Below are 25,999 nucleotides of genomic sequence, written 5' to 3'. Positions count from 1 at the left end.
GACCCTATAGGTGCCATGGGGACCCCGGGGGTGACACAAGGAGCCCATGGGGACCCCACAGGTGCCATGGGGACCCCATAGGTGCCATGGGGACCCCGCAGGTGCCCCGTCCCCGCACTCACCGGAGCGTCTCCACCCGCTCTTTGCTCTCGGGCTCGTGCGGGTTCCTCGAGAGACAACAAGGGGCACAAATGAGTGGGGGGGGGACACACATCCCCTCCCCCTCCCGCCACGGGACCCAGGCGTCCGGGCGGCCAGACAGACACACACACACACACAGAGGGAGGACGGACGGACGGACGGACGCACAGCCGAGCGGGGGGAGGGACCATGCGGGGTCGATATGGGGGGTGGGGGAGGGGGCCGGGGGGGGACATGCGGGGGGGACCCAGGCGTCCGGCACGGCCCCTACCTTCTGGCAAACCTGAAAGACAGATTTCTACAAAGACAAACAGAAAAGAGGGCGAGGTTGGGGGGGGGAGGGGCCAGGAGGGGGCCGGGCCACCCCCCTCCCCCACGCCCCCAGGGACCCAGGCGTCCGGGTGGCCCATCCCCCCCCGCCCCACAAATGGGGATGGTGTTGGGATAAGGGACCCAGGCGTCCGGGTGTCCCACCCCCCCACTAATGGGATGGTGTTGGGATAAGGGACCCAGGCGTCCGGGTGTCCCACCCCCCCACTAATGGGATGGTGTTGGATAAGGGACCCAGGCGTCCGGGTGTCCCACCCCCCCACTAATGGGATGGTGTTGGGATAAGGGACCCAGGCGTCGGGTATCCCACCCCCCCACTAACGGGATGGTGTTGGGATAAGGGACCCAGGCGTCCGGGTGTTGGGATAAGGGACCCAGGCGTCCGGGTGTCCCACCCCCCCACTAACGGGATGGTGTTGGGATAAGGGACCCAGGCGTCCGGGTGTCCCACCCCCCACTAACGGGATGGTGTTGGGATAAGGGACCCAGGCGTCCGGGTGTCTATCGCGCCCCCCCCCAATTGTCCCCTCCCCAGCTCTGCGGTGTCACACAGAGGGGGGGACATGGGGACAGTGGCCCTGAGGGGACATGGAGGGGACGTGGAGGAGCCTGGGGGGACAAGGACACACGGGAGGGACAAAGGGGACAGGAGGGGACACACAGGGGACAGGGAGGGGACAAAGGGATGTGCGTGGGGGACACAGAGGGGACAGGGGGAGCCCTGAGGGGACAAGGGGACACTGAGGGGACACCGGGGGGAGCCCTAAGAGGACAAGGGGACACTAATGGGACAGTGAGGGGACACCGAGGAGACACCAGGGGGAGCCCTAAGAGGACAAGGGACACTGAGGGGACACTGGGGGGTACATGGGGGTTCAGGGTCACAGAGGGGACAGGGGGGAGCCCTGAGGGGACAAGGGGACACTGAGGGGACACCAAGGGGACAGAGGGAACACACAGAGGGGACACCAAGGGGACATGTGGGGACACTGAGGGTCACAGAGGGGACATGGGGGGTCACAGAGGGGACATGTGGGGACACCGGGGGTCACAGAGGGGACACCGGGGGTCACAGAGGGGTCACCAGTGGGTCACAGAGGGGACACGGGGGGTCACTGGGGGGTCACAGAGGGGACATGTGGGGACACCAGGGGGTCACGGGGGGTCACAGAGAGGACATGTGGGGACATGTGGGGACACCAAGGGTCACAGAGGGGACACCGGGGGGACACCGGGGTCATGGGGGGTCACAGAGGGGACATGTGGGGACACCGGGGGGTCACGGGGGTCATGGGGGGTCACAGAGGTGACACGGGGAGACACTGGGGGTCACAGAGGGGACATGTGGGGACACCGGGGGGTCACGGGGGTCACGGGGGGTCACAGAGGTGACACGGGGGAGACACTGGGGGTCACAGAGGGGACATGGGGGGACACTGAGGGGTCACAGAGGGGTCACTGGTGAGTCACAGAGGGGACATGTGGGGACACGGGGCGGGTCACAGAGGGGACACGGGGGGGACACTGGGGGGTCACAGAGGGGACACAGAGGGGACATGTGGGGACACCGGGGGTCACAGAGGGGACATGTGGGGACACGGGGGGTCACAGAGGGGACACGGGGGGGTCACTGGGGATCACAGAGGGGACACGTGAGGACACCGGGGGTCAAAGAGGGGACACAGAGGGGACATGTGGGGACACCGGGGGTCAAAGAGGGGACACAGAGGGGACATGTGGGGACACCGGGGGTCACAGAGGGGACACGGGGGGGTCACCGGGGCGTCAGGGAGGGACATGTGGGGACACTGGGGGGTCACAGAGTGGACACCGGGGGGTCACCAGGGGGTCACGGGGGACATGTGGGGACACCGGGGGTCACAGAGGGGACATGGGGGGACACGGGGGGTCACAGGGGGGACATGTGGGGACACTGGGGGTCACAGAGGGGACACCGGGGGATCACGGGGGGACATGTGGGGCCAGCGGGGGTCACAGAGGGGACACCGGGGGTCACAGAGGGGTCACCAGTGGGTCACAGAGGGGACACAGGGGGACACGGGGGGGACACAGGGGGACACGGGGGGTCACAGAGGGGACATGTGGGGACACTAGGGTGACACCAGGGGGATACCGGGGGGACACCGGGGGGTCACAGAGGGGACACGGCGGGGGGACATGTAGGGACACAGGGGGGGACAGAGGGGACATGTGGGGACACCAGGGGTCACGGGGGGTCACAGAGGGGACATGTGGGGTCACAGAGGGGACATGTGGGGACACCAGGGGTCACGGGGGGTCACAGAGGGGACATGTGGGGTCACAGAGGGGACATGTGGGGACACCAGGGGTCACGGGGGGTCACAGAGGGGACATGTGGGGTCACAGAGGGGACATGGGGACACCAGGGATCACAGAGGGGACATGTGGGGACACAAGGGGTCACGGGGGGTCACAGAGGGGACATGGGGGGACACTGGGGGTCACAGAGGGGACACCGGGGGATCACGGGGGGGACATGTGGGGCCAGCGGGGGTCACAGAGGGGACATGTGGGGACACCGGGGGGTCATGGAGGGTCACAGAGGGGACACGGGGGGTCACAGAGGGGACATGTGGGGACACCAGGGGGTCACGGGGGTCACAGAGAGGACATGTGGGGACATGTGGGGACACCAAGGGTCACAGAGGGGACACGGGGGGTCACTGGGGGGTCACAGAGGGGACATGTGGGGACACCGGGGGGTCACGGGGGTCACAGAGGTGACACGGGGGGGGGACACGTGGGGACATGGGGGGTCCCAGCCCCCCCCTCACCTGCGCACGAACTTGGAGGTGAACTTGCTGAAGAGGCTGGCGGGGGCGGGGGGGCCGCGGCGGCCCGGGCCGGCGGCGGCGGGCGAGCCGGGGGGGGGCAGGGCGGGGGGCAGCGCGTAGGGCAGGGGGGGCTGGTCCCGCGCCCCCCGCAGCTGCCCCGCGTGGAACGTGCTGCGCGTGGCCACCCCCCGCGGGAAGTTGGGCCGCTCCGCCCCCGCCTGGCTCACGTTGTGAGCCGAGGGGGACGCCGCGGGGACGCGGGGGGGGCGCCGCGCTGCGGGGACACGGGGGGGGGTGTCACCGAACGGCACCCGAGGGGACCCCCTGTCACCCTAAGGACCCCCCCTGTCACCCCACAGCCCCCCCAGGGACCCATTGTCACCCTAAGGACCCCCCTGTCACCCCACAGCCCCCCCAGGGACACACTGTCACCTTAAGGACCCCCACTGTCACCCCATAACCCCCCCAGGGACCCCCCAAGGACACCCAGGGACCCCCTGTCACCCCACAGTTGCCCCAGGGACCCCCAGGGACACAGTGTCACCTTAAGGACCCCCACTGTCACCCCACAATCCCCACAGGGACCCACTGTCACCCCAGGGACCCCCTGTCACCCCACAGTCCCCACAGGGACCCCCAGGGATGCACTGTCACCCCAGGGACCCCCCAAGGACCCCTTGTCTCTCAGGGACCCCCTGTCACCCCACAGCCCCCCCAGGAACGTTGTGCGCAGAGGGGGACGCTGCGGGGACATGGGGGGGGGTGTCACCAAATGGCACCCACAGGGACCCCCTGTCACCCTAAGGACCCCCACTGTCACCCCACAGCCCCCCCAGGGACCCCCTGTCACCCCAGGGACCCCCCAAGGACCCCCAAGGATCCCCAGGGACCCCCTGTCACCCCACAGTCCCCACAGGGACCCCCAGGGACCCACTGTCACCCCATAGCCCCCCCCAAGGGACCCCCAGGGACCCCCTGTCACCCCACAGCCCCCCCAGGGACCCACTGTCACCCCAAGGACCCCCAGGGACCCCCTGTCACCCCACAGCCCCCCTCAGGGACACACTGTCACCCTAAGGACCCCCCCTGTCACCCCACAGCCCCCCCAGGGACACACTGTCACCCTAAGGATCCCCACTGTCACCCCACAGTTACCCCAGGGACCCACTGTCAACCCATAGCCCCCCCAGGGACCCCCTGTCACCCCAGGGTCCCCCCAAGGACCCCCAGGGACCCCTTGTCATCTCAGGGACCCCCTGTCACCCCACAGTTCCCACAGGGACCCCCAGGGACCCACTGTCACCCCACAGCCCCCGCAGGGACCCCCAGTCCCCATAGGGACCCCCAGGGATGCACTGTCACCCCAGGGACCCCCCAAGGACCCCCAGGGACCCCTTGTCATCTCAGGGACCCCCTGTCACCCCACAGCCCCCCCAGGGACCCACAGTTCCCACAGGGACCCCCAGGGACCCCCTGGCACCCCAGGGACCCCCCAAGGACCCCTTGTCATCTTAGGGACCCCTTGTCACCCCACAGACCCCCCAGGGACCCCCAGGGACACAATGTCACCCCAGGGACCCCCAGGGCTGCACTGTCACCCTAAGGACCCCCACTGTCACCCCACAGCCCCCCAGGGACACAATGTCACCCCAAACCCCTGGGGACACATTGGGGGGGGCCAGGGAGGGGACACCAGCCCCCCAAGTCACCCCAAATGACAGCGGGGGGTCAGCACACGGGGACCCCCCCCAAACCCTCCCGGGGGTCCCCCCAGAACACGGAGCCCCCATGGGGGGTGTGGGGGGGTCCTTACCTGGGCCGGGGGGGCTCGCTGGGGGCGTCGGGTTTCGGGTGCTGGCGGGAGCGGGGGGCACCCCGGGGGAGGGGCGGCTGGGGAGAAAACGGGGGGCAGGGGGGTTATGGGGGCGCGGGGTGGAAAGGGGGGGCCTGGGGTCCCCAAACATGGGATGGGGATGGAAAAGGGGGGTCCTTGGGGTGCCCCCCACCCACGGAATGGGGATGGAAAGGGGGCTCCTTGGGGTCCCCAAACATGGGATGGGGATGGAAAGGGGGGTCCCCACATGGGATGGGGATGGAAAGGGGGGTCCTTGGGGTGCCCCCACCCATGGGATGGAAAGAGGGGGTCCTTGGGGTCCCCCCACCCACGGGATGGGGATGGAAAGGGGGGTCCCTGGAGTCCCCACCCATGGGATGGGGATGGAAAGGGGGGTGCCCCCATGGGATGGGGATGGAAAGGGGGTCCCTGGGGTCCCCCCCATGGGATGGGGATGGAAAAGGGGGGGTCCCTGGGGTCTCTCCATGGGACGGGGGTGGAAAGGGGGGGCCCCCCATGGGATGGGGATGGGAAGGGGGGACCCCCCCGGGGATGGGGATGGAAAGGGGGGCCCCTCAATGGGATGGGGATGGAAAGGGGGGTCCCTGGGGTCCCCCCCATGGGATGGGGATGGAAAAGGGGGGACCTTGGGGTCCCCCCACCCATGGGATGGGGATGGAAAGGGGGGTCCCTGGAGTCCCCAAACATGGGATGGGGATGGAAAGGGGGTTCCCCCCATGGGATGGGGATGGAAAGGGGGGTCCTTGGGGTGCCCCCACCCATGGGATGGGGATAGAAAGGGGGTTCCCCCCATGGGACAGGGATGGAAAGGGGGGTCCTTGGGGTGCCCCCCACCCATGGGATGGGGATGGAAAGGGGGGTCCTTGGGGTGCCCCCACCCATGGGATGGAAAGGGGGGTCCTTGGGGTGCCCCCACCCATGGGATGGGGATGGAAAAGGGGGGGTCCCTGGGGTCTCTCCATGGGACGGGGGTGGAAAGGGGGGCCCCAAACATGGGATGGGGATGGAAAGGGGGGTCCCTGGGGTTCCCCACCATGGGATGGGGATGGAAAGGGGGGTCCCTCAAGGGATGGCGATGGAAAGGGGGGTCCCCCTGGGGATGGAAAGTGGGGTCCCCCTGGGGATGGGGATGGAAAGGGGGGTCCCTGGGGTCCCCAAACATGGGATGGGGATGGGAAGGGGGGGTCCCCACATGGGATGGGGATGAAAAGGGGGGTCCCTGGGGATAGAAAGGGGGTCCCCCCTGGGGATGGAGGTGGAAAGGGGGGTCCCTAGAGTCCCCAAACATGGGATGGGGGTGGAACGGGGGGTCCCCCTGAGGATGGGAAGGGGGGTCCCTGGGGTTCCCCCCCATGGGATGGGGATGGAGAGGGGGGTCCCTGGGGATGGAAAGGGGGTTCCCCATGGGGATGGGGATGGAAAGGGGGTCCCTAGGGTGCCCCCGATGGGATGGGGATGGGAAGGGGGGTCCTTGGGGTGCCCCCCACCCATGGGACGGGGATGGGAAGGGGGGTTCCCCCACGGGACGGGGATGGGAAGGGGGTCCCCATGTTGGGGTACCTGTCCTTGCCGTTCTGCAGGGGGCTCTGGGCCAGCCCCGCCCGCTCCAGCAGGGGGGAGTTGCGGCTGCGGGTGGTGCCGGTGGACAGGACGCTGTTCTGGGGGGGCAACGGGACATTGGGGGGCTGGGGGCGGAGCCCGAGGGGCCCCCCCAAAGCGCCGAGGGTTTGGGGGCCCACAGGAGTCTGGGGGCCCTTGAGGGAAATGGGGGTTGGGGGGATGGGACCCTCTGCTCCCAACCTCAAGGGGACCCAGGCGTCCGGGAAGCCCCCACACCCACAAAGGGTCTCAGCACCCACCCACCAGGGGACCCAGGCGTCCGGGACACCCCATAGGACCTCACCCCCCACCCAATCAGGGGACCCAGGCGTCCGGGACCCCCCCCACACCCACAAAGGACATCACCCCCCACCCAACCAGGGGACCCAGGCGTCCGGGACCCCCCACACCCCAAAAGGACATCACCCCCCACCCAACCAGGGGACCCAGGCATCCGGGACCCCCCCCCCACCCACAAAGAACATCACCCCCCAACCGAACCAGGGGACCCAGGCGTCCGGGACCCCCATGCACCCCCACAAAGGACCTTACCCCCCCCCACCCAACCAGGGGACCCAGGCGTCCGGGACACCCCACAGGATCTCACCCCCACCCAACCAGGGGACCCAGGCGTCCGGGACCCCCCCCACACCCACAAAGAACATCACCCCCCAACCGAACCAGGGGACCCAGGCGTCCGGGACCCCCATGCACCCCCACAAAGGACCTTACCCCCCCCCACCCAACCAGGGGACCCAGGCATCCGGGACACCCCACAGGGTCTCACCCCCCACCCAACCAGGGGACCCAGGCGTCCGGGACACCCCACAGGGTCTCACCCCCACCCAACCAGGGGACCCAGGCGTCCGGGACCCCCCACCAGACCTCACCCCCACCCAATCAGGGGACCCAGGCGTCCGGGACCCCCCCCCACCCACAAAGGACATCACCCCCCCACCCAACCAGGGGACCCAGGCGTCCGGGACCCCCCCACCACACCTCATCCCCTTCCAAGCAGTGGACCCAGGCGTCCGGGACCCCCACCCCAACCCTTGCCCCGTCAAAGCAGGGGACCCAGGCGTCCGGGGACCCAGGTGTCTGGGGACCCAGGCGTCCGGGCGCCCCCCGCTCACCGTGGATGGGGAGGGGGTGCCCTTGGCTCTGTCCAGGCTGGGCAGGGGGCTGGGGGGCACCTTGGCGGTGCTGCCCGCCCGCCGCCCCCCGTCTTCCTCGCCCCCCCCTCCTCCTCCTCCTCCTCGCTTGTTCTCCGCATTGGCCGCCTGCGTCTTCTTACAATAGGAGGCCGAGGGGGGGATGGACAGACCGGCTGGGGGGACAGACGGACAAATGGAGGCTGGGGATGGGACCCCAAAGTCATAGGGACCCCCCGCTTCACCCCCTCCCACCCGCAGGGACCCAGGCGTCCGGGATCCCCCGAAGGACCTCAGACCGTGCTCAATGAGGGGACCCAGGCGTCCGGGATCCCCCACCAGACCTCACCCCCCGCCCAACCAGGGGACCCAGGCGTCCGGGACCCTCATGCACCCCCACAAAGGACCTCACCCCCCACCCAACCAGGGGACCCAGGCGTCCGGGAGGGACCCAGGCGTCCGGGACACCCCACAGGATGTCACCCCCACCCAACCAGGGGACCCAGGCGTCCGGGACCCCCCCACACCCACAGAGGACCTCAGTCCCCACCCAAGCAGGGGACCCAGGCGTCCGGGACCCCCCCCACACCCACAAAGGACATCACCCCCTGCCCAACCAGGGGACCCAGGCGTCCGGGACACCCCACAGGACCTCACCCCCCACCCAACCAAGGGACCCAGGCATCCGGGAGGGGGACCCAGGCGTCCGGGGCAGACCCCCCACCCCGGCCCTGCCATGGACCCAGGCGTCCGGGTACCCCACAGGACCTCACCCCCACCCAACCAAGGGACCCAGGCGTCCGGGGCAGACCCCCCCGCCCCCCCCCCGGCCCCGCCATGGACCCAGGCGTCCGGGGGCTCACCCTGGTCGCTGACGCGGCGTTTGGGGTTGGCCGAGACGCTGCGCTGCACCTTGTGCGCGGGGGATGGGCCCGGGGGGTTGGGCGGCTCCACCGCCGCCCGCGGCTTCAGGGACAGCCCGTCCTCCAGCTGGGGACATGGGGACATGGGGACATGGGGGACATGGGGGACATGGGGGGACATGGGGGGACATGGGGGGACATGGGGGGACATGGGGGGACACGGGGGTGTGGGGTGGGAGGGGAGATGGGGGGATGCGCCAAGATGGGGGGACTGAGGCGGCAGGGTTGGGGATGGGAGGTGATGGCACGGGGACAGGTGGGGACAAGGGACATGGGGGGATAGGGGACAGATGGGGACAGGGGACAGGTGGGGACAGGTGGGAACAAGAGACAGGTGGGGACAGGTGGGGACAAGGGACAGGTGGGGACAGCAACAAGGGACAGGTGGGGACAGGGGACATACAGGGATAGGGGACAGATGGGGACAAGGGACAGGTGGGGACAAGGGACAGGTGGGGACAAGGGACAGGTGGGGACAGGTGGGGACAAGGGACAGGTGGGGACAGGTGGGGACAAGGGACAGATGACAGATGGGGACAGGGGACATACAGGGATAGGGGACAGGGATAGGGGACAGCGACAACGGACAGGTGGGGACAAGGGACAAGTGGGGACAGGTGGGGACAGCAACAACGGACAGGTGGGGACAAGGGACAGGTGGGGACAAGGGACAGGTGGGGACAGGGGACATACAGGGATAGGGGACAGCAACAAGGGACAGGTGGGGACAGGGGACATACAGGGATAGGGGACAGCAACAAGGGACAGGTGGGGACAAGGGACAGGTGGGGACAAGGGACAGGTGGGGACAAGGGACAGGTGGGGACAGGGGACATACAGGGATAGGGGACAGCAACAAGGGACAGGTGGGGACAAGGGACATGATGGGATAGGGGACAGATGGGGACAAGGGACAGATGACAGATGGGGACAGGGGACATACAGGGATAGGGGACAGGGATAGGGGACAGCGACAACGGACAGGTGGGGACAAGGGACAGGTGGGGACAGGTGGGGACAGCGACAAGGGACAGGTGGGGACAAGGGACAGGTGGGGACAAGGGACAGGTGGGGACAGATGGGGACAAGGGACAGATGACAGATGGGGATAGGGGACATACAGGGATAGGGGACAGGGATAGGGGACAGCGACAAGGGACAGGTGGGGACAAGGGACAGGTGGGGACAGGTGGGGACAGGTGGGGACAGGTGGGGACAAGGGACAGGTGGGGACAGGTGGGGACAAGGGACAGGTGGGGACAAGGGACAAGTGGGGACAGGTGGGGACAGCGACAACGGACAGGTGGGGACAAGGGACAAGTGGGGACAAGGGACAAGTGGGGACAGGTGGGGACAAGGGACAGGTGGGGACAGGTGGGGACAAGGGACAGGTGGGGACAGCGACAAGGGACAGGTGGGGACAGCAACAAGGGACAGGTGGGGACATGGGACAGGTGGGGACAAGGGACATGATGGGATAGGGGACAGGTGGGGACAAGGGACAGATGACAGATGGGGATAGGGGACATACAGGGATAGGGGACAGGGATAGGGGACAGCGACAAGGGACAGGTGGGGACAAGGGACAAGTGGGGACAGGGGACAGATGGGGACAAGGGACAGGTGGGGACAGGTGGGGACAAGGGACAGGTGACAGATGGGGATAGGGGACATACAGGGATAGGGGACAGCAACAACGGACAGGTGGGGACAAGGGACAGGTGGGGACAAGGGACAGGTGGGGACAGGTGGGGACAAGGGACAGGTGGGGACAGCGACAAGGGACAGGTGGGGACAGCAACAAGGGACAGGTGGGGACATGGGACAGGTGGGGACAAGGGACATGATGGGATAGGGGACAGGTGGGGACAAGGGACAGATGACAGATGGGGATAGGGGACATACAGGGATAGGGGACAGGGATAGGGGACAGCGACAAGGGACAGGTGGGGACAAGGGACAAGTGGGGACAGGGGACAGATGGGGACAAGGGACAGGTGGGGACAGGTGGGGACAAGGGACAGGTGACAGATGGGGATAGGGGACATACAGGGATAGGGGACAGCAACAACGGACAGGTGGGGACAAGGGACAGGTGGGGACAAGGGACAGGTGGGGACAGGGGACATACAGGGATAGGGGACATACAGGGATAGGGGACAGCAACAAGGGACAGGTGGGGACAAGGGACATGATGGGATAGGGGACAGATGGGGACAAGGGACAGATGACAGATGGGGACAAGGGACAGGTGGGGACAGGTGGGAACAAGGGACAGGTGGGGACAAGGGACATGATGGGATAGGGGACAGATGGGGACAAGGGACAGATGACAGATGGGGATAGGGGACATACAGGGATAGGGGACATACAGGGATAGGGGACAGCGACAACAGACAGGTGGGGACAAGGGACAGGTGGGGACAGGTGGGGACAGGTGGGGACAGGTGGGGACAGCAACAAGGGACAGGGGACAGCTGGGGACAAGGGACAGGTGGGGACAGGTGGGGACAAGGGACAGGTGGGGACAGGTGGGGACAGGTGGGGACAGGTGGGGACAGGTGGGGACAGCAACAAGGGACAGGTGGGGACAAGGGACAGGTGGGGACAGGTGGGGACAGGTGGGGACAGGTGGGGACAGGTGGGGACAGCAACAAGGGACAGGTGGGGACAAGGGACAGGTGGGGACAAGGGACAGGTGGGGACAGGTGGGGACAGGTGGGGACAGGTGGGGACAGGTGGGGACAGCAACAAGGGACAGGTGGGGACAAGGGACAGGTGGGGACAAGGGACAGGTGGGGACAGGTGGGGACAGGTGGGGACAGGTGGGGACAGGTGGGGACAGCAACAAGGGACAGGTGGGGACAAGGGACAGGTGGGGACAGGTGGGGACAGGTGGGGACAGGTGGGGACAGGTGGGGACAGGTGGGGACAGAGCACAGCTGGGGACATATGGGGACAGGGTGCAAATAGGGACAAGGGACAGGTGGGGACAAGGGACAGGGCACAGATGGGGACAAGAGACAGCTGGGGACAGCTGGGGACAGGTGGGGACAGGGTGCAAATGGGGACAAGGGACAGGTGGGGACAGGGCGCATATGGGGACAGGGCGAGGGCACATGTGGGGATGAGACACATATGGGGACAAGGGACATATGGGGACAGCGCATATGGGGACAAGGGACATATGGGGACAAGGGACATATGGGGACAGGGATGGGGCACATAGGGGAACAAGGGACAGTGCCCACCCCATTTTTGGGCTCCCACCCCCCATTTAGGGTCCCAATTCAATATTATGGGGGTGACCCCCATCTAGGGACGTCCCCCCCCCATTCTCGGGGTCCCACCCCCATTCTTGGGGTCCCACCCCCATTCTTGGGGTCCCACCCCCGTTCTGGGGCCCCAAGTTCAACACTTTTGGGCCCCAAGTTCAACACTTTTGGGGTCCCAACCCCCAAGTTTGGGGCCAAATTGAAGCTGTTTGGGTCCAAATTGAAGATTTTTGGGTCCAATGGGTCCAAAGGGAAGATTTTGGGGTGTCCCCCCACCATTTTTGGGGTCCCACCCCCGTCTGGGGCCCCAAGTTCAACACTTTTGGGCCCCAAGTTCAACACTTTTGGGGTCGCAACCCCCAAGTTTGGGGCCAAATTGAAGCCGTTTGGGTCCACATTGAAGCCGTTTGGGTCCAAAGGGAAGATTTTGGGGTGTCCCCCCACCATTTTTGGGGTCCCACCCCCATTCTTGGGGTCCCACCCCCACTCTGGGGCCCCAAGTTCAACACTTTTGAGCCCCAAGTTCAACACTTTTGGGGTCGCAACCCCCAAGTTTGGGGCCAAATTGAAGCTTTTTGGGTCCAAATTGAAGCTGTTTGGGTCCAAATTGAAGCCGTTTGGGTCCAAAGGGAAGATTTTGGGGTGTCCCCCCCCATTCTTGGGGTCCCACCCCCGTCTGGGGCCCCAAGTTCAACACTTTTGGGCCCCAAGTTCAACACTTTTGGGGTCGCAACCCCCAAGTTTGGGGCCAAATTGAAGCTTTTTGGGTCCACATTGAAGCCGTTTGGGTCCAAAGGGAAGATTTTGGGGTGTCCCACCCCCATTTTTGGGGTCCCACCCCCATTCTTGGGGTCCCACCCCCATTCTGGGGCCCCAAGTTCAACACTTTTGGGCCCCAAGTTCAACACTTTTGGGCTCCAAGTTCAACACTTTTGGGGTCCCAACCCCCAAGTTTGGGGCCAAATTGAAGCTTTTTGGGGCCAAACTGAAGCCGTTTGGTCCAAAGGGAAGATTTTGGGGTGTCCCACCCCCATTTTTGGGGTCCCACCCCCATTCTTGGGGTCCCACCCCCATTCTGGGGCCCCAAGTTCAACACTTTTGGGGTCGCAACCCCCAAGTTTGGGGCCAAATTGAAGCTGTTTGGGTCCAAACTGAAGCCGTTTGGGTCCACATTGAAGCCGTTTGGGTCCAAAGGGAAGATTTTGGGGTGTCCCCCCCCATTTTCGGGGTCCCCCCGCACCTCGGAGCTCTTGTGGTCCAGCAGCAGGTACGTGGCCATCACCTCGTTGTACTTCTGGCCCACCAGTGACTCCTGGATCTCCTCCCTCGTGTAGCCCATGGACACCATCAGCTCTGCGGAGGGACCCAGGCGTCCGGGAGGGACCCAGGCGTCCGGGAGGGACCCAGGCGTCCGGGACACCCCACAGGACCTCACCCCCACCCAACCAGGGGACCCAGGCGTCCGGGACACCCCACGGGACATCACCCCCCACCCAACCAGGGGACCCAGGCGTCCGGGACCCCCCCATACACCCACAAAGAACATCACCCCCCAACCCAACCAAGGGACCCAGGCGTCCGGGACACCCCACAGGATCTCACCCCCACCCAACCAGGGGACCCAGGCGTCCGGGACACCCCACAGGATGTCACCCCCCCACCCAACCAGGGGACCCAGGCGTCCGGGACCCCCCCCACACCCACAAAGAACATCACCCCCCAACCCAACCAGGGGACCCAGGCGTCCGGGACGCCCCACTAGACCTCACCCCCACCCAACCAGGGGACCCAGGCGTCCGGGACCCCCCCCACACCCACAAAGAACATCACCCCCCAACCCAACCAAGGGACCCAGGCGTCCGGGACACCCCACAGGATCTCACCCCCCACCCAACCAGGGGACCCAGGCGTCCGGGTACCCCACAGGATCTCACCCCCCACCCAACCAGGGGACCCAGGCGTCCAGGAGGGACCCAGGCGTCCGGGAGGGGGGCTCAAAGACCCCCCCCAAAATGACAGGGGGGTGTCGGGGGGGTCCCCACCTGTCCTGCGCGGGTCCTTGTAGTCGGGGACGGGCTCCACGTAGGGCTTGAGCTCGTCGTCCTCGTGCCCCACGTTCATCCAGCGGTCCTTCATGATTTGCTGGGGGGGGGGGACACGTGGGGTGACAAAAGGGGGGGTCCCAGGGCTGTTTTGGGGGTCCCAGAGGTGTTTGGGGGGTCCCAGGGCCATTCTGGGGGTCTTGGGGTGTCCAAGGCCCCATGGGTGCTTGGGATCATGCAGAAGGTGCCCAGGGGCATTCTGGGGTCCCAGGGCCATTCTGGGGGTCCCAGGGCTATTTTGGGGGTTCCAGGGCCATTCTGGGGGTCCCAGGGCTGTTTGGGGGTTTTGGGGTGCTCTTGGGGGTGTCCAAGGTCCCATGGGTGCTTGGGATCATAGAGAAGGTGCCCAGGGCTGTTTTGGGGTCCCAGGGCCATTCTGGGGGTACCCAGGTCCATTCTAGGGGTCCCAGCCCTATTTTGGGGGTCCCCATCACCATTTTGGGGTTCCCCATAACACTTTTGGGGGGTTCCCCATCACACTTTTGGGGGGGTCCCCATCCACATTCTGGGGGTCCCTGCCCTACTTTGGGGGGTCCCCATCACCATTTGGGGTTCCCCATAACACTTTTGGGGGGGTCCCCATCACCATTTTGGGGGGGTCCCCATCACACTTTTGGGGTTCCCCATCACACTTTCAGGGGGGTCCCCATCACACTTTTGGGGGGGATCCCCATCACACTTTTGGGGGGTCCCCATCACACTTTTGGGGGGGTCCCCATCCCCATTCTGGGGGTCCCTGCCCTATTTTGGGGGGTCCCCATCACCATTTTGGGTTCCCCATCCCCATTTTGGGGTTCCCCATCCCCACTTTGGGGGTCCCCATCCCCATTCTGGGGGTCCCCACCCTATTTTGGGTTCCCCATCCCCATTTTGGGTTCCCCATCCCCATTTTGGGGTTCCCCATCCCCATTCTGGGGGTCCCCATCCCCATTCTGGGGGTCCCTGCCCTATTTTGGGTTCCCCATCCCCATTTTGGGGGTCCCCGCCCTATTTTGGGTTCCCCATCCCCACTTTGGGGGTCCCTGCCCTATTTTGGGGGGTCCCCATCCCCATTTTGGGGGTCCCCATCCCCATTCTGGCGGTCCCTGCCCTATTTTGAGGGGTCCCCATCCCCATTTTGGGGGTCCCCATCCCCATTCTGGGGGTCCCTGCCCTATTTTGAGGGGTCCCCATCCCCATTTTGGGGGTCCCCATCCCCATTCTGGGGGTCCCTGCCCTATTTTGAGGGGGTCCTCATCCCCATTTTGGGGGTCCCCATCCCCATTTTGGGGGTCCCTCACCTCCAGCGTCCCCCTCTTGGTGGGATTAAGGATGAGAAACTTCTTGAGCAGGTTCTCACAGTCGGTCGACATGTAGAAGGGGATCCGGTACTTCCCCCGCAACACCCGCTCGCGCAGCTCCTACAGCCGCAAACACCGTCACCCCAACACCCGCAACACCCCAAACACCATTCTGGGGGTTCCAGGGCCATTCTGGGGGTTGTTTGGGGGTCCCGGGGGGGTGTTGTTTGGGGGTCCCAGGGGGGTGTTGTTTGGGGGCTGTTTGGAGGTCTGGGGATGTTTGTTTGGGGGTCCCAGGGGCTGTTGTTTGGGGGTCCCAGGGGGGTGTTTGGAGGTCTGAGGATGTTTGTTTGGGGGTCCCAGGGGGTTGTTTGTTTGGGGGTCCCAGGGGGGTGTTTGTTTGGGGGCTGTTTGGAGGTCTGGGGATGTTTGGGGGTCCCAGGGGGGTGTTTGTTTGGGGGTCCCAGGGGGGTGTTTGTTTGGGGGTCCCAGGGGGGTGTTGTTTGGGGGTCCCAGGGGGGTGTTTGTTTGGGGGTCCCAGGGGGGTGTTGTTTGGGGGTCCCAGGGGGGTGTTTGTTTGGGGGTCCCAGGGGGGTGTTGTTTGGGGGTCCCAGGGGGGTGTTTGTTTGGGGGTCCCAGGGGGGTGTTTGGGGGTCCAGGGGGGTGTTTTTTTGGGGGTCCCAGGGGGGTGTTTGTTTGGGGGCTGTTTGGAGGTCTGGGGATGTTTGGGGATCCCAGGGGGGTGTTTGGGGGTCCCAGGGGGGTCTGGGGGCTGTTTGGGGTCTGGGGATGTTTGGGGGTCCCAGGGGGTGTTTGGAGGTCTGGGGATGTTTGGGGGTCCCAGGGGGGTGTTTGGGGGGTCCCAGGGGGGTGTTGTTTGGGGGTCCCAGGGGGGTGTTGTTTGGGGGTCCCAGGGGGGTGTTGTTTGGGGGTCCCACAGGGGTGTTGTTTGGGGGCTGTTTGGAGGTCTGGGGATGTTTGGGGGTCCCAGGGGGGTGTTGTTTGGGGGGCCCAGGGGGGTGTTTGTTTGGGGGCTGTTTGGAGGTCTGGGGGTGTTTGGGGGTCCCAGGGGGATGTCTGTTTGGGGGTCCCAGGGGGATGTCTGTTTGGGGGGTCCCAGGGGGGTGTTTGGGGGTCCCAGGCGGGTGTTTGTTTGGGGGCTGTTTGGAGGTCTGGGGATGTTTGGGGGTCCCAGGGGGGTGTTAGTTTGGGGGTCCCAGGGGGGTGTTAGTTTGGGGGCTGTTTGGAGGTCTGGGGCTGTTTGGGGGTCCCAGGGGGGTGTTTGTTTGGGGGTCCCAGGGGGGTGTTTGTTTGGGGGCTGTTTGGAGGTCTGGGGATGTTTGTTTGGAGGTCTGGGGCTGTTTGGGGGTCCCAGGGGGGTCCGGGGGCTGTTTGGGGGGTTCGGGACCCCCAAAACGCCGCGTCACCTTCAAGTTCTGCCCGTCGAAGGGCAGGGAGCCGCTGACCAGGGTGTATAGGATGACCCCCAGGCTCCATACATCAACCTCGGGGCCGTCGTATTTCTTGCCCTGGAACAGTTCGGGGGCGGCGTAGGGGGGGGACCCACAAAACGTGTCCAGTTTGTTGCCGAAGGTGAATTCGTTGCTGAAGCCAAAATCGGCGATTTTGATGTTCATGTCGGCGTCCAGGAGCAGGTTCTCGGCCTAAAGGGGGGAGGGGGGAGGGTTATGGGGGGGTTATGGGGGAGTTTGGGGGGTTTGGGGGGGTTTGGGGGTCCCAGGAGGGTTTGGGGGTCTCAGGAGGGCTTGGGGATTCCAGCAGGTCTGGGGATGTTTGGGGGTTCCAGGGGGGTCTGGGGGTCCCAGGCGTGTCTGGGGGTCCCAAGGGGGTGTTTGGGGGTCCCATGGGGGGCTCAGGGGGGGCTGGGGGGTGTTTGGGGGTCCCAGAGGGGGCTGTTTGGGGGTCTGGGGATGTTTGGGGGTCCCAGGAGGGTTTGGGGGTCTGGGGCTGTTTGGGGATTCCAGCAGGTCTGGGGATGTTTGGGGGTCCCAAGGGGGTGTTTGGGGGTCCCAGGGGGGGCTCAGGGGGGGGCTGGGGGATGTTTGAGGATCTCGGGAGGTCTGGGGGTCCCAGGGGGGTGTTTGGGGGTCCCATGGGGGGCTCAGAGGGGGCTGGGGGGTGTTTGGGGGTCTGGGGGCTGTTTGGGGGTCTGGGGATGTTTGGGGGTCCCAGGAGCGTTTGGGGGCTGGGGGCTGTTTGGGGGTCCCAGGCGGGTCTGGGGGTCCCAGGGGGGTGTTTGGGGGTCCCAGGGGGGTGTTTGGGGGGGTGCTGGGGGCTGTTTGGGGGTCCAGAAGGGGTCTGGGGGGTGTTTGGGGGTCCCAGGGGGGTCTGGGGGTCCCAAGGGGGTGTTTGGGGGTCCCAGGGGGTGTTGGGGGGGCTGGGGGGTGTTTGGGGGTCCCAGGAGGGTCTGGGGGTCCCAGGGGGTGTTTGGGGGTCCCAGGGGGGTGTTTGGGGATCCCAGGGGGGTGTTTGGGGATCCCAGAGGGGGCTCAGGGGGGGCTGGGGGGTGTTTGGGGGTCCCAGGAGCGTTTGGGGGTCTGGGGCTGTTTGGGGATTCCAGCAGGTCTGGGGATGTTTGGGGGTCCCAGAAGGGTCTGGGGGTCCCAAGGGGGTGTTTGGGGGTCCCATGGGGGGCTCAGGGGGGGCTGGGGGGTGTTTGGGGGTCCCAAGGGGGGCTCAGAGGGGGCTGGGGGGTGTTTGGGGGTCTGGGGGCTGTTTGGCAGTCTGGGGATGTTTGGGGGTCCCAGGAGCGTTTGGGGGCTGGGGGCTGTTTGGGGGGTCCCAGGCGGGTCTGGGGGTCCCAGGGGGGTGTTTTGGGGGGTGCTGGGGGCTGTTTGGGGGTTCCAGAAGGGGTCTGGGGGGTGTTTGGGGGTCCCAGGGCGGTCTGGGGGTCCCAGGAGGGTTTGGGGGTCCCGGAGGTCTGGGGATGTTTGGGGGTCCAGGAGGGTTTGGGGCTGTTTGGGGGTCTGGGGCTGTTTGGGGGTCCCAAGGGGGTGTTTGGGGGTCCCAGGGGGGCGTTTGGGGGTCTGGGGGCTGTTTGGGGATTCCAGCAGGTCTGGGGATGTTTGGGGGTCCCAGGAGGGTCTGGGGTCCCAGGCGGGTGTTTGGGGGTCCCAAGGGGGTGTTTGGGGGTCCCAGGGGGGGCTCAAGGGGGGCTGGGGGATGTTTGAGGATCTCGGGGAGGTCTGGGGTCCCAGGGGGGTGTTTGGGGGTCCCAGGGGGGTCTGGGGATCCCAGGGGGGTGTTTGGGGTCCCAGGGGGGTCTGGGGATCCCAGGGGGGTGTTGGGGGTCCCAGGGGGGTCTGGGGATCCCAGGGGGGTGTTTGGGGGTCCCAGGGGGGGGCTCAGGGGGGCTGGGGGGTGTTTGGGGGTCCCAGAGGGGGCTGTTTGGGGGTCTGGGGATGTTTGGGGGTCTCAGGAGGGTTTGTGGGTCTGGGGGCTGTTTGGGGGTCCCAGGAGGGTCTGGGGGCTGTTTGGGGGTGTTTGGGGCTCCCAGGGGGGTGTTTGGGGGTCCCAGGGCGGGGTCAGGGGGGTCTGGGGCCTGTTGGGGGTCCCAGGAGGGTCTGGGGGTCCCAGGGTGGGGCTCAGGGGGGGCTGGGGGCTGTTTGGGGATCCCAGGGTCCCAGGGGGGTGTTTGGGGGTCCCAGGGGGGCTCAGGAGGGGCTGGGGGGTGTTTGGGGGTCTGGGGGCTGTTTGGGGGTCCCAGGAGGGTCTGGGGGCTCTTTGGGGGTCCCGGGGAGGTCTGGGGGCTGTTTGGGGGTCTCAGGAGATCCCAGTGCTGTTTGGGGGGTCCGGGTGCTGTTTGGGGTCCCAGGGGGGTCCGGGTGCTGTTTGGAGGTCCCCGGGTGCTGTTTGGGGGTCCCAGGGGGGTCCGGGTGCTGTTTGGAGGTCCCCGGGTGCTGTTTGGGGGTCCCAGGGGGGTCCGGGTGCTGTTTGGGGGTCCCCGGGTGCTGCTTGGGGGTCCCAGGGGGTCCGGGTGCTGTTTGGGGGTCCCCAGGTGCAGTTTGGGGGTGTCCTCACCTTGAGGTCCCTGTGCACGATGAACTTCTGGTGGCAATACTGCACGGCTGATACTATCTGCAGGACAGCGGGGGCGTCAGGGGGGGGCCCCACCATTGAGGGACCCCAAAACCCCCCCAAAACCCCCCCATGACCCCCCCACCCCGGATCGCACCCCACCTGGCGGAACTTGGCTCGAGCTTCTTTCTCCTTCATCCGCCCGTGGGCCACCAGGTAGTCGAAAACTTCACCTATGGGGACACAAAAAGGGGGTGACACCCCCCTCTGGGCACCCCAAAACAGGGTGGGGGGTCTCGAGGCTTCGGGGGCACCCACAGTGTGGGGGTGTTGGGGGTTTAGGGCACCCACAGGGGGGTGTTTGGGGGTTTGGGGCACCCACAACCAGTTTGGGGTGTTTGGGGTTCAGGGCACCCACAGGGGGGTGTTTGGGGGTTCAGGGGCACCCACAGTCAGCGTGGGGGTGTTTGGGGGTTCGGGGGCACCCACAGTCAGCGTGGGGGTGTTTGGGGATTCGGGGCACCCACAGGGGGGTGTTTGGGGGTTCGGGGGCACCCACAGTCAGCGTGGGGGTGTTTGGGGGTTCAACCAGTGTGGGGGTGTTTGGGGGTTCGGGGGCACCCACAGTCAGCATGGGGGTGTTTGGGGGTTCGGGCGCATCCACAGTGTGGGGGTGTTTGGGGGTTCAGGGCACCCACAGGGGGGTGTTTGGGGGTTCAGGGGCACCCACAGTGTGGGGGTGTTTGGGGGTTCGGGGCACCCACAGTGTGGGGGTGTTTGGGGGTTCAGGGGAACCCACAGTCAGTGTGGGGGTGTTTGGGGGTTCGGGGCACCCACAGGGGGGTGTTTGGGGGTTCAGGGAACCCACAGTGTGGGGGTGTTTGGGGGTTCGGGGGCACCCACAACCAGTTTGGGGGTGTTTGGGGGTTCAGGGGCACCCACAGTCAGTGTGGGGGTGTTTGGGGGTTCGGGGCACCCACAGTGTGGGGGTGTTTGGGGGTTCGGGCGCATCCACAGTCAGTGTGGGGGTGTTTGGGGGTTCAGGGCACCCACAGGGGGGTGTTTGGGGGTTCGGGGGCACCCACAGTCAGTGTGGGGGTGTTTGGGGGTTCGGGCGCATCCACAGTTTGGGGGTGTTTGGGGGTTCGGGGGCACCCACAACCAGTTTGGGGGTGTTTGGGGGTTCAGGGCACCCACAGTGTGGGGGTGTTTGGGGGTTCAGGGCACCCACAGTCAGTATGGGGGTGTTTGGGGGTTCAACCAGTGTGGGGGTGTTTGGGGATTCGGGGGCACCCACAGTCAGTATGGGGGTGTTTGGGGGTTCAACCAGTGTGGGGGTGTTTGGAGGTTCGGGGGCACCCACAGTGTGGGGGTGTTTGGGGGTTTGGGCGCATCCACAGTGTGGGGGTGGTTGGGGGTTCAGGGGCACCCACAGTCAGTGTGGGGGTGTTTGGGGGTTCGGGCGCATCCACAGTTTGGGGGTGTTTGGGGGTTCGGGGGCACCCACAACCAGTTTGGGGGTGTTTGGGGGTTCAGGGCACCCACAGGGGGGTGTTTGGGGGTTCGGGGGTACCCACAACCAGCTCGGGGTGTTTGGGGGTTCAGGGCACCCACAGGGGGGTGTTTGGGGGTTCAGGGGCACCCACAGCCTGGTGTTAATTGTGCTTAATTCCTAATGGTCATTAATTACTACACCGTAATTTCACCAGGTGTTGTTGTGATTAAATCAGCGGTGTTAATTAATTAATTAACGGGGTGTTAATTAATTAAACGACCCCCCCCGGGGGGGGGAAACTCACCCCCGCTGGCGTATTCCATGACCAGATAGAGCGTCTTGTCGGTCTCGATCACCTCGAACAGCTTCACTGCGAATTGGGGGGGACAGGAGCTGGAAACTGGGGGGGACACGGGGTGGGGGGGACCCCGAGTGACCCCCCCCACGGGGTGGGGGGGGGATATGGGGGTACGGGGGGTGAATAACTGGGGGGGTTTGGGGGCTCACCGATGTTGGGGTGGTTCAGGACCTTCATGATTCGCACCTCGCGGAAGAGCTGGGAGGGAGATTTGGGGTGACAAAAGGGGGTGGGTGTCCCCAAAAGTGTCACCACCCCCCCGACACACCGTGGGGACACCCCCTTGTCCCCCCCCCCCCTCACCTTCTGTAGGCTGGAGGAGTTGAGCTGGGTCTTGTCAATGATCTTCACGGCGACCTGGGGGGGGACATTGGGGAAGGGGGTGTCACCAAGTGTCACCAAAGGGGACATTGGGGGACACCCAGGGGAAGCGGAGAACAGAAGTGTCCCCAAATTGCGGTGACATCCATGGGACAATGAGGTCAGAACTGTCCCCAAACTACAGTGACACCCAGGGGACAATGAGCCCAGAACTGTCCCCAAATTGTGGTGACACCCAGGGGACAAAGAGCCCAGAACTGTCCCCAGGTTGCGGTGACACCGAGAGCACCAGGAGCCCAGAACTGTCCCCAAATTGTGGTGACAACAACAGGACCAGGAGCCCAGAACTGTCCCCAGGTTGTGGTGACACCTGTGGGACCAGGAACTCAGAACTGTCCCCAAACTGCGGTGACACCCACGGGACAAAGATCCCAGAACTGTCCCCAAATTGTGGTGACAGCAACAGGACCAGGAGCCCAGAACTGTCCCCAGGTTGTGGTGACAACCATGGGACCAGGAGCCCAGAACTGTCCCCAAATTGTGGTGACACCAACAGCACCAGGAGCCCAGAACTGTCCCCAAATTGTGGTGACACCAAGAGAACCAGGAACCCAGAACTGTCCCCAAGCTGCGGTGACACCGAGAGCACCAGGAACCCAGAACCGTCCCCAGGTTGTGGTGACAACAACAGCACCAGGAGCCCAGAACTGTCCCCAAATTGCGGTGACACCCACGGGACAAAGAGCCCAGAACTGTCCCCAAATTGTGGTGACACCGAGAGCAACAGGAGCCCAGAACTGTCCCCAAATTGTGGTGACACCCATGGGACCAGAAGCACAAAACTGTCACCAGTTTCTGGTGACACCGAGAGCACCAGGAGCCCAGAACTGTCCCCAAATTGTGGTGACACTGAGAGCACCAGGAGCCCAGAACTGTCCCCAGGTTGTGGTGACACCCATGGGACCAGGAACTCAGAACTGTCCCCAAACTGCGGTGACACCAACAGCACCAGGAGCCCAGAACTGTCCCCAAATGGTGGTGACACCAACAGGACAAAGAGCCCAGAACTGTCCCCAAATTGCGGTGACACTGAGAGCACCAGGAGCCCAGAACTGTCCCCAAATTGCGGTGACACTGAGAGCACCAGGAGCACAGAACTGTCCCCAGGTTGTGGTGACACCCATGGGACCAGAAGCACAAAACTGTCACCATTTCTGGTGACACCAAGAGCACCAGGAGCCCAGAACTGTCCCCAAATTGAGGTGACAGCAAGAGAACCAGGAGCCCAGAACTGTCCCCAAATTGTGGTGACACCAACAGCACCAGGAACCCAGAACTGTCCCCAAATTGTGGTGACACCAACAGGACAAAGAGCCCAGAACTGTCCCCAAATTGCGGTGACACCAACAGGCCCAGGAGCCCAGAACTGTCCCCAGGTTGTGGTGACACCGAGAGCACCAGGAGCCCAGAACTGTCCCCAAACTGTGGTGACACCAACAGGACCAGGAACCCAGAACTGTCCCCAGGTTGTGATGACAACCATGGGACCAGAAGCACAAAACTGTCACCAGTTTCTGGTGACACCAAGAGAACCAGGAGCCCAGGACTGTCCCCAAATTGAGGTGACAGCAAGAGAACCAGGAGCCCAGAACTGTCCCCAGGTTGCGGTGACAACAAGAGGAGCAGGAACACAGAACTGTCCCCAAATTGTGGTGACACCAACAGGCCCAGGAGCCCAGGACTGTCCCCAAATTGTGGTGACACCAAGAGAACCAGGAGCCCAGAACTGTCCCCAAATTGCGGTGACACCGAGAGCAACAGGAGCCCAGAACTGTCCCCAAATTGTGGTGACACCGAGAGCACCAGGAGCCCAGAACTGTCCCCAGGTTGTGGTGACACCAACAGGATCAGCAGCCCAGAACTGTCCCCAAACTGCGGTGACAACAAGAGGAGCAGGAACACAGAACTGTCCCCAAACTGTGGTGACACCAAGGAGACAAAGAGCCCAGAACTGTCCCCAAATTGCGGTGACACCGAGAGCACCAGGAGCCCAGAACTGTCCCCAAATTGCGGTGACACCTACGGGACAAAGAGCCCAGAACTGTCCCCAGGTTGTGGTGACACCCATGGGACCAGGAGCCCAGAACTGTCCCCAAACTGCGGTGACACCAACAGGATCAGGAGCCCAGAACTGTCCCCAAATTGTGGTGACACCAAGAGCCCAGAACTGTCCCCAGGTTGCGGTGACACCCATGGGACAAAGAGCCCAGAACTGAACCCAAACTGCGGTGACACCAAGAGAACCAGGAGCACAGAACTGTCCCCAAATTGTGGTGACACCCATGGGACCAGAAGCACAAAACTGTCACCAGTTTCTGGTGACACCGAGAGCACCAGGAGCCCAGAACTGTCCCCAGGTTGTGGTGACACCAAGAGAACCAGGAGCACAGAACTGTCCCCAAATTGTGGTGACACCCACGGGACAAAGATCCCAGAACTGTCCCCAAACTGTGGTGACACCAAGAGCACCAGGAGCCCAGAACTGTCCCCAAATTGCGGTGACACCAACAGCACCAGGAGCCCAGAACTGTCCCCAGGTTGCGGTGACACCAACAGGACAAAGAGCCCAGAATTGTCCCCAAATTGCGGTGACACCAAGAGCAACAGGAGCCCAGAACTGTCACCAAATTGTGGTGACACTGAGAGCAACAGGAGCCCAGAACTGTCCCCAAATTGTCGTGACACCCACGGGACAAAGAGCCCAGAACTGTCCCCAGGTTGCGGTGACACCGAGAGCAACAGGAGCCCAGAACTGTCCCCAAATTGCGGTGACACCGAGAGCACCAGGAGCCCAGAACTGTCCCCAAATTGCGGTGCCGCTCACTCACCTCCTTTCCGGTCAGGACGTGCCGGGCCAGCTTGACCTTGGCGAAGTTGCCCTTGCCGATGGTTTTGAGCAGCCGGTAGTTGCCGATGTGCGGCTGTTCCTCGGCCGCCGCTCCGGCGCCGCGGCCCCGCAGCATGTTGGCTTTGCCGCCGCCCTTCCCGTCCGCCTGTGGGGACACCGGGGGACACGATGGTGACACCGGGGTCACCGGGTGCCCCCCCCCCCCCCTCCTCGGGGGGGTCCCGCGGCTGTTGGTGCAGCCGGGAGCAAAGTCCGGGCGCCGGAGCCGGCGCCGCGCCCCGGGAGCCGCCCCCGATACCTGACGCAAGCGCCGGCGGTTTCGGGCTGGGCCGGGGTGGGGACGCCGGTGACGCCCCCCCCCGTGTTTGGTGACAGCGCCCTCGCACAACCGCGGTTTCACCCCAAAAACGGCCGAGCCGGCCGCACCAAAACCCCCCTAAAACACCCCCCACCCCAATCTGGGGCCACGCTCAGGGTGTTTCCTTATGGGGAGAGGCGCTGTCACCGCTCCGGTGACACCGGAGATAACAGGCGCACGTGGGGGCGCCGGCGCTTTGGGTCCCCCCCTCCCCACCCATAGGAGGAAACCACCAACGGAAGCGGCGGGGCGGGGGGGGGACGTTTTCACTGTGGCGCAACCTGGGGGGGAACGCGGCGTTTTGGTTGCGGGGGGGGTTGGATTCTCAACCGAAACGTGAAGCAGAACGAGGGGGTTGCTGCCAAAAAGCTGCCGTGGCAACGGGGGGGGGAGGTGCTGGAGCCATCTGGCTCCGGAGCCGCTTTTCGGGGCGTTTCGTGGTGGTAGCGGCGCCGGATCCCCCCCCAAAAAACAACCCGCGGTTGCCCCCCACCCCGTTTGCCGAAACGGGGGCGGGCGGTGGGGTCGGCGCGGCCGGGACGCGGCGCGGGGTTTGGCGCTCGTTAAGGGGTCCTCGTTAATTAACCGGGGCTCCAAACCCCCCGTTTTGGTGCCGAAACGCCTGTTTTGGTGCCGAAACGCCGCGTGCCTCGGTTTCCCTGTCATGGAGCCGGGAGCGCCGAACCGGCTCGACCGGTTGTGCCGGGGTTGGGCGTGAAAACGGGGCGGAAAAGGGGAAAAGCGACACTAAGGAGGATGGTGCCAGTTGGAGCCAAAATGGGGGGATCGCCGGTGATGTCACCGTGGTGGTGACGTCACCACAGTGATGTCATTATGGTGGTGATGTCACCGTGGCGATGATGTCACCGCGGTGAGATGATGTCACCGCAGCGATGTCCCTGTGGTGGAGACGTCACCGTGGCGATGATATCACCACGGTGATGTCATTATGGTGGTGATGTCACCGTGGCGATGATGTCACCGCGGCGAGATGATGTCACCGCGGCGATGTCCCTGTGGTGGTGACGTCACCGCGGCGATGATATCAC

At 65.1% G+C, this 25,999-nt stretch overlaps 1 protein-coding gene across 1 annotated transcript; it reads right to left on the bottom strand.

The window, feature by feature from the left end:
• On the bottom strand, positions 1 to 25,028 carry LOC309451804 (serine/threonine-protein kinase MARK2-like; the record flags this gene model as incomplete). Its single annotated transcript, XM_082076506.1, has 17 exons — positions 1 to 167; positions 413 to 439; positions 3,288 to 3,561; positions 5,101 to 5,177; positions 6,703 to 6,800; positions 7,875 to 8,068; positions 8,756 to 8,882; positions 13,331 to 13,443; positions 14,133 to 14,232; positions 15,473 to 15,592; positions 16,900 to 17,136; positions 19,514 to 19,570; positions 19,673 to 19,743; positions 21,310 to 21,375; positions 21,513 to 21,561; positions 21,667 to 21,720; positions 24,573 to 25,028. Coding segments are annotated over 17 exons (2,169 nt in total), but the record flags the coding sequence as incomplete, so codon positions are not given.
• Between the last annotated feature and the right edge of the window lie 971 nt (positions 25,029 to 25,999).

This window comes from Streptopelia decaocto (genome assembly GCF_964273445.1).
Source record: "Streptopelia decaocto genome assembly, contig: HAP1_SCAFFOLD_1802, whole genome shotgun sequence".
NCBI classification, from domain to species: Eukaryota; Metazoa; Chordata; class Aves; order Columbiformes; family Columbidae; genus Streptopelia; species Streptopelia decaocto.
This window is presented reverse-complemented; position numbering and strand designations above follow the sequence as displayed.